This window comes from Nicotiana tabacum, chromosome 6 (genome assembly GCF_000715075.1).
Source record: "Nicotiana tabacum cultivar K326 chromosome 6, ASM71507v2, whole genome shotgun sequence".
Classification (NCBI taxonomy): domain Eukaryota; kingdom Viridiplantae; phylum Streptophyta; class Magnoliopsida; order Solanales; family Solanaceae; genus Nicotiana; species Nicotiana tabacum.
The window spans coordinates 182,378,461-182,391,018 of record NC_134085.1 but is presented as its reverse complement, the minus strand read 5'-3'; the positions used below and the strand labels follow the sequence as shown (position 1 = coordinate 182,391,018).

At 34.0% G+C, this 12,558-nt stretch overlaps 1 protein-coding gene across 4 annotated transcripts in view; it reads left to right on the top strand.

Moving 5' to 3' along the window:
* The first annotated feature begins 2,605 nt into the window (after window positions 1-2,605).
* LOC107781582 (intermembrane lipid transfer protein VPS13) overlaps window positions 2,606-12,558 on the top strand; it is an 89,555-nt gene continuing 79,602 nt past the window's right edge. For 3 of the 4 annotated variants that reach the window (XR_012711014.1, XM_075256079.1, XM_075256078.1), the window contains exons 1-3: window positions 2,613-3,086; window positions 11,923-12,020; window positions 12,369-12,446. Coding sequence is in view for 3 of the 4 variants with exons in the window: in XM_075256079.1 (XP_075112180.1) it covers window positions 11,924-12,020; window positions 12,369-12,446 (175 nt within the window). In the remaining variant the exon portion in view is untranslated. Of the gene's footprint in view, window positions 3,087-11,915; window positions 12,021-12,368; window positions 12,447-12,558 lie in introns of all 4 variants that reach the window. The other variant, XM_075256080.1, reaches the window with a different exon arrangement.

Here is a 12,558-nt window from a genome sequence, read left to right as displayed (position 1 = left end):
AATGGTCAGTATGACGACTTATTATCTAGATTTAAGAATTGAAATTCTCTACATTGACGAGAAAGGCATTTGAATCTATTTCCTTTCACTTTTTTAAATGAAGGATCTGAAAGAATTGATCTTTCTTTTCATCAAGGCTATGATCACGAAAAGATAATATATTTGGCATTCTCGAGGCTGGGAGGCCCTTTTTCTGCTATACAAACACTTTATATCCTCGTAGTCGATAGGCTTAGTTAGTCTTTTTTATTTTTGATTTTGGTGTAATAAGGAGCTCAACAAGCAGTAATAACAGCACTAGCAGTGAAATCACAGCTTCTCGGTAGTTCCAGCTACCAAAATTTCTAGAACTACACAGACTTGATTCCTTTATAGCCAAGGATATGTAGGCAACCTCCGAAGCAAAGTTCAGTCAGACTTTTTCAAAAAATGCTTCCAAATGGAGTACCAAACGGGCAAAAATTGCTCGTAATTGCTCACTTTATCTTTGCCCGAAAACTCTTCATGTTCTCGAGCAAAGAAGGGCAGCTGTGGGCACCTAATTTTTGCCCTGTATGGAAATAACTCCTAAAAATAGACCAAAAATAATTTTAATGGATTTTAGAAATTTTTCTTTATTTAGTTGCATTTCATGCATGTTTAATATTTTAAAATCATAAGAAAAATCATAAAAATTATCACATTTTAATCTCATGCTATCTTAGGTTCAATTTGCATTTAGGAATTAATTACATTGTTAAGTACATCATTTAAATAACTAAAAATAAAAAAAATGCATTCTTAAATTAGTTAATTAATTAGGCAAAATAAATAAATAGGCTAGCCATATACAAATTAGATTCAATTAAAGTTTGAGTTTTAAATGGCTAGAGTTTGCAAAAATCTGATATTGAAAAGAAAGACAATAGTTGGGCTTGCCTCCATTGCACACTAATTTGGACCCAAAAATCGGTGGCCCAATGTCTTAAAAGACCCACCCACCTTAAATCCGGTCCAACCCATCTTTAACCAAAATGGACCCCCCTCCCCTAGAAAAATTTTCATAAAGCGCTATCTTTTAGTAGTAATTAGTCATCTATAGATACCATTTGCTATATTACGGAATATAGATACCTTTTCCGTGGTTATAAGATGATGTATTTAAGCTATTGTATTCATGAATACAGTAGCAAAAATAGGCGTGAATTAGGGAAGTCCATCTAATTAGTTGTTGTATTCGAATGTATTCAACTGTATTCATGGAGTGAAACATGGGATTACAGCTGGATAAATTATTGTATTCGACTGTATTCACTGCGTGAAATAGGGGATTACACTGTTTTTAAAACGAAAAGTGAATCAATTAACATAATAGACTCTTAATATAACTCAACAAACTCAATTATAACACACAAATTTAGTATTTTCAGTTATAAAAAAGATTCTCAACCGCAAAATACCCAAAAACATAGCAATCTTCAGAGAAATTATATAATACATCTGAATACATAAATTATATTAATTAAAAAAAATATATGAATACATTCATGGCATATAGCAAGGCAATGAATACAATGAAATAGATAGAATACAGAGGGATACATTGAAATACAATGCGAAAAAAAGACACTGAATACAATGAAATACATGGAATACAATGAGATACATTGAATTACAATGGAAAAAAAGATAGTGAATACAATGAATACATAGAAATACAGCGAGATACATTGAAATGCTCTTAAAAAAGGTAACAAAATCTTCAAATTGCTCAACCACAAACTTCAGACGACCTATTTTAGTCGACAATTTTCCGACGACCCATCGGATTCTGACCATGATTCCATAAACAGCGATGAGAGAAAGAAGAAGAAAACGAGAAAGATCAGTGAAGAAGAAATTGCTAGCATCTGTAACGCATCTGATATCAGTAGTCAATTTCTGATATCATCTGATATCAGTAGTCAATTTACCATTGCATCACAACTATGTTCAGGTTCTTAATTTCTTCAATGCATGACCAAGAGAATATAGTTGTATGTTCACTTCAGGGGCAATGTCTACATTAAAGCTTGTTGGGGAGACCTTCCCCTGGAGCAATCAAAGCAGTTTTATACATTCAATGGAGAATCATAACAACGTCCTGGGGATTAGGGAGTATCCTAAATTGAATAAACATTTTCATCAATTTTGTCATGCAGAGTTCTCATGTATTAATTTTCTCAGAAAGCTTTCTTCTTTGGTTGTATATTCAATTGCTTAATCTGCGGTACTCATTCCTGTTTCAAAATGGTACTCTTTTTCACTAAACATTCTAATCCACTATATCCGCAGTCGTCGGATGCAGGAGCCGGAGCAATTTCTGAAGTGGGCTTTGCACAAATCCGGTTGAAAGAGGAGGAGATTGGGAATGTGGAAGAGATGTGATGTATCAAAGTAGAGAGAAAGAAAATAGTATAACTGATTAGCGTATTTAGTGATTTAGGGCTAGTATGTAACCAAAATTAAATATTTTGCTATAAATCTTAAAAAATATCTATAAAATATAATTTTTTTAAATGATATTTATTTAAAATAAATTACTGTATCCTCCTAAATAAATAAAAAAAAGACCCTAATTTTTTCCGAACCTTGTAGCAGCTTTCCCCTCTCTTCTTCTTCTAGTTCTTCTTCTTCTTCTTCTTCATTTTCACTCTTATTCTAAGACACACTCACTCACCTCTTACTTGTATAAATGACCACACACACGCGAAAAACACGCTAAAGCAGGCTGGAAATTCTGGATTTCGGATTCGAAAATTCGAAGTTATTCTCAAAGTTCAAAAATAATTGAAGCAAAATCCTGCAATTGAAGATTAGATTTCAGATCTAAAATTCTAAAGAAAAAGAGTTTTAGACAAAAAAAAGAAGGGAAGTTGTAATTTGAGAGAGTAGCTTCAACTCCTTCTAGTTTTGACGTCGATTCTCTGGGCTTGCTAAGGAGTTCCGTCGTTGTCAAGTTTCGGCTCGTTTGTCGCTGGTCTGTTGCTGTTCTTTTGTCCCAGCTCTGTTGATTCACGAGTTCTGCCATCATTTGGTTATTTTGAGGTCTTCATTTGGCTTTTGAGGTATGACCTTAATTTCAGTCATGTAATTGTACTGCCGGATGTTCTAACTGCTATAAAACCTGCTTATATATTCTTCATTTCAATATTTTGTGAACAACAACAACAACCCAGTATAATCCCAATTAGTGAGGTCTGGGGAGGGTAGTGTGTACGCAGACCTTACCCCTATCCTACCATGGGTAGGGAGGCTGTTTTCAAATAGACCCTAGGCATCCCTCCCTCCAAGAATTTCCCACCATGCTCTTGGGAGACTCGAACTCACAACCTCTCGGTTGGTTAACCATGTAATCTGCACATTGATGTTAAATGCTTGGTGAAGTTGGTCTTTGGAGTATGTGGTAGATCTCAGTAGCCCCTTATGAAAATGAATAAGATTTTCCAATTCATTGTCACACATTGTTTTATAAAGGAAAAGTTGCACCTTGTGCTGCACATATTCCAAACGGTAAAGTGGTTAGCCAAATAGGAATCATGTTGATAAGTAGCTTCAGTTCTTCCACCTTGGTATCAGTTGTTTTCATATTTGGGTTCATATTTTTTATAAATGCTGAGGTTGGAGGATGGATGAAGATTTCGGATTTGTGACAACAAAAACATAAGGGGTGTAAAGCAATTAATTGAGATAATACTGGATAAGGTAATTTACTGATGATAACCAATTTAAGTTTCCATCATCCTAGTCCATAAAATTGGTACCTCTGCCCCTCTGTTTGATAAGATAAAGTGAACCAATGTGTTCTGTTTATTTAGTATCACTTTAATATGTCGTTGGATCCTTGCCTCTCAACCAGGAATAGCAAATTAGAACTAGCCATAAACAAAATCTTTCACCTTGCTGGTCATTTGCACTCCTAATAGTCGTGTATGGTGTAACTAGTCAATGTCTGAATGGAAAATCATTAAACAATTTCTGACGTTTGCGCTTGTGCTTAAAGTACTCACGTGAAAATTCTAAGTTAGCGAGTTTATTAGTTTAAAAAGAGGAGTTATTGTGTAGTTCGAGAATGGGGAAGTACTGCAACGCCTCTTGTTTTTATTGTAATTTGGAGTAATGGCCGTGTTTTGTTATTTCCAATGAGCTACTTGACTGCCCTTTCTATGCCTCTAAATGAGAATTTGTCGTTATTTGTTTAATCGAGATTAGCTCTTGACCATTTTGCTTGTTCATCTTGATAAGCCTTTTACTAATCAACTACTAGTTTTTAAGCTCATATTTGGTATGCTCGTAACAAATAATCTCAAATTAGCTTTAGGAAAATAGTTATGAACATTCGTAGCATGCTTTAGGCGCGATTAATAATAAATCATAGTGGCCATGGGTACGGTTCCCGTGGCATAGTCATGATACGTAAATCACATTCGTGTGCATTTCATGTGACCCGACCGTAACTTCGAATAATAATAAAATAAACATGTCGTAAATCGCGGGTGCATTTCATGTAGCGCGGTTTGCAACGTGCACCAAAATGGCAAGTGTACGACATCGTGACTTGTTCCAAAAATAATTCCATAAATACTAAAAGTGGTTTATAAAGTTAAAATGCACAATAGGTTTAAAACATATAATAAATCAGATAATTAGGCCAATTATTAATAGTTGAGCGACCGTGCTAAAACCACGGAATCCGGGAATGCCTAACACCTTCTCTCGGGTTAACAGAATTCCTTACCTAGTTTTTCTGGTTTCGCATACTTTTAAATGAAGTCTACTTTCCTCGATTTGGGATTTAAAATAAACCGGTGATTTGGGATACCATAAATATCCCAAGTGGCGACTCTGGAATAAATAAAATAATCCCATTTCGAATTATGTCACTTAAATTGGAAAATCTCCCTTATACCCCCCTCGGGTGTAAAAAGGTGCGACAACTTTAATTGTATGAGTTAGCCGCTTTATCAATATTTCATCAAGCACGAATATTAGTGCTTCCTGAGACCAATGATTTTGATACTTTTCCTGATGTGCCAAAAAATAATGTAAAATCTCTATCATCACTATCATTGTATGTGGTTGTATTTAAGTAGTGTTAATTTTGAATGATCTGGTATCTTGTGTTTTCGATCCTGACCTTTCTTCTTTTATGTATATATTCTTTTATTGTTTCTCTTCCTCTAAATTATCTATGTTATGAGTTTTCATTCATAAGTTCTTTTCGAATAAATTTGAGTTGGAAATTTTTATTGCATTATACTGCCAATATGTATGATGAGTATGGATTAGATTAGCTCTTATTTCTTTTATTTTATTCTTTTTTGTTGATTAAGGAGCGCAATTGATCAAATTTGAGATGAATTTTTTTTATTCTTTTACTTCTCAAGGGTAACGACAGGACCAAGCATCTATATGTTAGTATATTTTTGTCAATTGTCAGACAATTCTTATAGTATGAGAGTATTTGAATTATAAAGCTCAATGCGGTGTCTATAGGTGAAATGAAATTTAGGAAGTTCCAACTGTTTTTTTTGAAATTCCAATTTTATTCTAAATGAGGATCAATTTGTTTTGGCACAACATTTAATATGTAGTTCATAATTTTACTATGCCTTTGCTTTTTTTATTAAATTCTACCTCAATTACTGCTTTAATTCTATTAATAGTTATTTATATGGCGAAGAATATAAGGTTTTAATAATTTTTTATTATTGACGCAATATTCACGTGCAACGCACGTACTAGAAAACTAGTATATATAAAATAGATAGTATTGTCATGTCGGTTTGGTTTGTTTTATAATTCATACTAAACCAAATTGTACCAACTACATGTCGATCTTTCGAGCCAGTTTGATTCATCTTCCGGTTCAGTTTGAGTTTTTTGATAATTTTTTGAACACTCATCATTATTGATGTTCCCCGCGCATAACGGGAGCTTAGCGCACCGAGCTGCCCTTTTTTCTTTTTTTACTCATCATTACTGATGTTGAATTTTCTTAAGATAAACAAAAAGATTTAGCAACAGTGAATTATGGCATAATACCTCTTTCTCGTCCCGCTGAGATGCACACACTAATACATCCTCTAAACTGATTATGACAGGAGCCCAGCCAAGCTTTTTCCACGGAATTTTAATACTCAACTTACCAATATGACCTACAAAAGCACACAAATAGGATCTCATCAAGAAAAGAAAACTTGGATATACAATGTCTAAGAAAACAACTTATAGATTTTTTATAAGTACAAAATGGCCTAAATGTTACAAAGTCATCAAGAAGCATCAAACTCAAGAAGCATCAAACTCAAAGGAAGCAAACGGGAAAAGTAGAAAGAAACCAAAGTCAAAGGAACAATAAACTTCGAATTCTATGAGTAATAAACTTCGAATTCTGTTAAAATCTAGTTGACATCCGATTAATTCAACAAAAGCTATTTGGCATGCATTTTGGTGGAATCAGAATGATGACAAGAATTCCTAATTCCGATTCTTTTTGGTGTTAGGGCCTTCTCGCGTGCACCTCAACTAATTCCACCTGTTACCTGCTACCTCCCACCAGCACAAGCATCAGGTAATTCTTCCTACCAAGGCTTAAGTAGATGGGAAGAAACCACCTAGTATTTTTTGTCTCCATTGGGTTTTGAACCTGAGACCTGATGGTTATTCCATGTTTTATTGACCACTTGGTCAGACCCTCGGGTGCCTTGAATCCGAAATTTAACTCAATCTGGTGTCTTTTTATTACCAGAAATTAAGATTATATGTAGCACACTAACCATATCAGCCAAAGTTAAGCTTCCCTAATGTTTGTTATATTACTTCACAATACTTAAATATAACTAAGTAATACCAACTAATGTCAAAAATTGGTGAGGGCGGACAAGTGAACACCTTACGGAGAGCTACATTGAATAACTGTGAAATGTTACTAAGAAGAAGCGGATAGTGCTTGATGGGGGAATATATCAGATGAGCAGGCTACAACAGTGAACAAAGTTTAAACATTTGGCATTAATAAAAAGTCAAAAATGAAGGTGATAGGATGAATATAGGACAAGGTGTTCAGGAAAAGCACAAGTAACATTAATTTGCTGCCTTTGTGTGAAGAAATGAAAGGATGACAATCACCTTATTTAACGCAACATGGGAATAAAAGTTTGGAATCTCATGCTGAATGTACGAACATAGACATAAAGCTACAAATAGATGAATTAAGCCGGTCTTTTTATCATTTATTATCAGAACCCCAATAGAGGGAAAATATGTTGGACCCTTTGAAGTAGCAGGACTACGAGATTCAGATTTTTTACCTTTCTTCAAAGTAAATGGCAATTGGAGATAATCGAAAGCCTCGAGAATAAATTCCACATCTTCTAATAATACTTCTTCTGCATTGCATAGATTAAACTCACTTTCTACCACTTATAACCAAATCTATTGGAGACATGATAATGGCAAAAATAAAAGAGAAGAAAAAAAGAAATTAGTAAAAGATGCATATACTGGACGAATGACAGTCCTTCAACAAAATTTTACCACCTGACGCATTACCACTACTATATTGGTCTTTTCACTAGATTCCATTATCATCTACATAATAATCTCTTTGAATTTTCTCAATTTTTTTTCTCCAAGCAGGTTAGCACTTTGTATTAGTATATAAACAATATAAAAGAAAAAAAATTGTGGTGAATAACAATAAGCATGCGGTAGAATATGGGGTTTAGTTGAGTACTTACCATTCCATAAGGTGATTTTCAGCTGCTCCTTTTGGATGTCCTTAATATATTGGCCTAGATAACCCAATATCACTTGCCTAACGAGCCCTTCAAACATCCTAAAAACTCACAAATCAAAAACCGTATATTATAAAATGAATGATCTTTTAAGTTGTGGGAGCATAAAACAACTGCCCGCGCACTGCAACCCAATTCACTATAACTGAATAGGATTCTATGGGATGAGAAATAAAAGCTATTATTGCACAGTAGACGGAGAAAGGAATCAAAGATACTTTCGCAGGAGGAAGAATTCCGATGCCGAGACGGTATTTTGTTTGGGACTTAGAATTGGAAACGTTTCCGTCAAATATAAAAAATAAAAAAAATTATGGGAGAAAGACACAAATGCCCATGCAGGGCAAAATAATAACGGTCGATGCCCCTTTTTCCCCTATTTATCAGCGATGCCTTTACATATTCACCCATTCCTATCATCTTAGCAAAATCGCAAACATGCGCGATAATCAACGAAAAAGGGCCAAATATATTCATGTACTATGAAAAAAATTAAATATACCTTTCGTTATATTTTTGGTCCAAATATATCTATCTATTTATCTCGAAAAATGTGAGTAACAATTAAAGATAATTTGTGATTTTAAAGATATGTGATATATTCTAATATTAGTGATTATACAAGTAATATTACTAGTGATTATACAAGTAATATTACTAGTGATTATACGAGTAATAATACTAGTGATTAAACTAGGTATATTTACTTAAACTAGGTCAATATTAAACTAGGTATATTTATACATTATACATGTTTCCTCGTCTATTAGAACAACTAGGTATATTTACTTAAAATCAGTAAGTCAATATTAAACTAGGTATATTTACTTAAACTAGGTCAATATTAAACTAGGTATATTTATACATTATACATGTTTCCTCGACTATTAGAACAACTAGGTATATTTACTTAAAATCAGTTTGTCAATATTAAACTAGGTATATAAACTAGTTTAATATTCAAATCACTAGGTCAATATTAAACTAGTTTATATACCTAGTTTAATATTGACCTAGTGATTATATACCTAGGTCAATATTAAACTAGTAAATATACCTAGTTTAATATTGACCTAGTGATTTTAAGTAAATATACCTAGTTTAATATTGACATAGCTTAAGTAAATATACCTAGTTTAATCACTAATATTATTATCACCAGGTCAATATTAAACTAGGTATATAAACTAGTTTAATATTGACCTAGTGATTTTAAGTAAATATACTTAGTTTAATATATAGTTTAATATTGACCTAGTGATTTTAAGTAAATATACCTAGTTTAATATTGACCTAGTGATTTTAAGTAAATATACCTAGTTGTTCTAATAGACGAGGAAACATGTATAATGTATAAATATACCTAGTTTAATATTGACATAGCTTAAGTAAAATGTAAATGTACCTAGTTTAATCACTAGTATTATTACTTCTATAATCACTAGTAATATTATTTGTATAATCACTCGTATTATTACTTGTATAATCACTAGTATTAGAATATATCACATATCTTTAAAATCACAAATTATCTTTAATTGTTACTCACATTTTTCGAGGTAACAGATATATTTGGACCAAAAATATAACGGAAGGTATATTTAATTTTTTTTCATAGTACATGAATATATTTGGCCCTTTTTCGTTAATTATCGCGCATGTTTGCGATTTTGCTAAGATGATAGGAATGAGTGAATATGTAAAGGCCTCGCTGGTAAATAGGGGAAGAAGGGGCATCGACCGTTTTTATTTTGCTCTGCATGGGCATTTGTGTCTTTCTCCCATATTTTTTTTTATTTTTTATATTTGACGGAAATGTTTCCAATTCTAAGTCCCAAACAGAATACTGTCTCGACATCGAAATTCTTTCTCCGGCGAAAGTATCTTTGATTCCTTTTTCCGTCTACTGTGCAATAATAACTTTTCTTTCTCATGCCATTGAATCCTATTCAGTTATAGTGAATTGCGTTGCAGTGCACGTGCAATTGTTTTATGCTCCCACAACTTAAAAGATCATTCTTTTTACAGTATACGGTTTTTGATTTGTGAGTTTGTAGAATGTTTGAAGGGCTCGTTAGGCAACTGATATTGGGTTATCTAGGCCAATATATTAAGGACATCCAAAAGGAGCAACTGAAAATCACCTTATAGAATAGTAAGTACTCAACTAAACCCACAATTCTATCGTCTGCTTATTGTTATTCACCGCAATTTTTTTCTTTTATATTGTTTAATAGTAATACAAAGTGCTAACCTGCTTGGAGAAAAAAAATTGAGAAAATTCAAAGAGATTATTATGTAGATGATAATGGAATCTAGTGAAAAGACCAATATACTAGTGGTAATGCGTGAGGTGGTAAAAATCAATTGGCTCTTTTCACATAGTACAGGGGTATATTTGGCTCTAATGTATCGGGATACGTGCTCGCATCGGCCTTCGACATCGGGAGGATTCTCGATACCAAAGTCTTTCTTGATGATGCAATTATCGGGGGTGATTTCCTCTAGCGTTGGCGGCACCACCGGTTTGGCCGGCCGGGTGGCAGAGGAAGATGATGCTCTATCCTTTTTAGGGACTGTCTTGGAGGTTTTGGCCATGGTTATAAGCTAAGTAATACGGGAGCACAAGGATGTGGTGTTTCAGGAAAGAGCTTGGCGATTTCCAGCGCTTAAAGAGGCAGAGGAAATGGGTGATTGGAAAAAGAGATGAAGATGGCAAAGGGAAGAAGAAATAGTAAAGTTCTTTACTTGGAGGAATCACCTCATATTTATAGACGGGCAATGACGGTTCGGCGGCATTAGTGTCCGACCAATACTGGCATGTATTCAATGTTTTTGGGGAAGCGGACCTACGGGACGTTTCGGTCACTTCGAACGCTTGCATCACGGGGATGATGTCATCACTAAGGACTTCGGGAATCCAAATCGTTTCATATCATTTCATTCTAAGAAACGCGGGGACTATCTGTATACGGTCAAAATCAAGGAGCCGAATTTCGAGGTCTTAAATTGGGCTATAAGCCCGAGTCCGGGCGACTCAAAGTGGAGGTTGGACCCGGCTGAATGACACACACCTCGAGGAAGCAGATCGAAGGCCTTGCACGACCTACATCGAGGGCAGCACAATCTCAAAGACTCTCAAGAAATATCGGGAATTTCTCAAAGACACGTGGATCATGGAATAAATTATAGGATAAGATTTGTACGAAATAGTACAAGTCCGTACTAGGTCGTTATACAGCTGTACCAATAGAATTTTTATCATAATTAGAAATTTACCATATTAGTATAAAGGGGACCCCAATCATTTGTAAGGATTATCTCATTCACTGCAATAGAACATGCCACTCTACTTTTATTTAACGTGCTCAACAATTATTCTTCAGCTTTATTGTCTTTATTTTATTGTTCATACTTTATTGTTTTTAACTGACGTCGAGGTCCCTGGGATAATCAAGCTCGAGGCCCCTATTGCTCTAACAAACACTGATTTGGTTCATCAATTCTTCTTACTTAAGCTTAATATTACTTGTATAACCACTAGTATCACAATATATCACATATCTTTAAATTCATAAATTATCTTTAATTGTTACTCACATTTTTCGATGTAAACAGATATATTTGGACAAAAAAAAAACGAAAGGTATATTTAATTTTTTTTCATAGTACATGAATATATTTGGCCCTTTTGCGTTGATTATCGCGCATGTTTGCAATTTTGCTAAGATGATAGGAATGAGTGAAATGTAAAGGCGTCGCTGGTAAATAGGGAAAGAAGGGGCATCGCCGTTATTATTTTGCTTTGCATGGGCATTTGTGTTTTTCTCCCATAATTTTTTTTATTTTTTATATTTGATGGAAACGTTTCCAATTCTAAGTCCCAAACAAAATACCGTCTCGGCATTAGAATTCTTTCTCCGGCGAAAGTATCTTTGATTCCTTTCTCCGTTACTGTGCAAAAATAGCTTTTCTTTCTCATGCCATAGAATCCTATTCAGTTATAGTGAATTGGGTTGCAGTGCACGTGCAATTATTTTATGCTCCCACAGCTTAAAAGATCATTCTTTTTATAGTATACGGTTTTTGATTTGTGAGTTTGTAGGATGTTTGAAGGGCTCGTTAGGCAACTGATATTGGGTTATCTAGGCCAATATATTAAGGACATCCAAAAGGAGCAGCTGAAAATCACCTTATGGAATGGTAAGTACTCAACTAAACCCCCAATTCTACCGTCTGCTTATTGTTATTCACCGCAATTTTTTTTCTTTTATATTGTTTATACTAATCCAAAGTGCTAATCTGCTTGGAGAAAAAAATTGAGAAAATTCAAAGAGATTATTATGTAGATGATAATGGAATCTAGTGAAAAAACCAATATAGTAGTGGTAATGCGTCAGGTAGTAAAATTTTGTTGAAGGACTGTCATTAGTCCAGTATATGCATCTTTTACTAATTTCTTTTTTTCTTCTCTTTTATTTTTGCCATTATCATGTCTCTAGTAGATTTGGTTATAAGTGGTAGAAAGTGAGTTTAATCTGTGCAATGCAGAAGAAGTATTATTAGAAGATGTGGAACTTATTCTCGAGGCTTTCGATTATCTCCAGTTGCCATTTGCTTTGAAGAAAGGTAAAAGTTCTGAACCTTATAGTCCTGCTACTTCAAAGGGTCCAACATATTTTCCCTCTATTGGGGTTATGATAATAAATGATAAAAAGACCGGCTTAATTCATCTATTTGT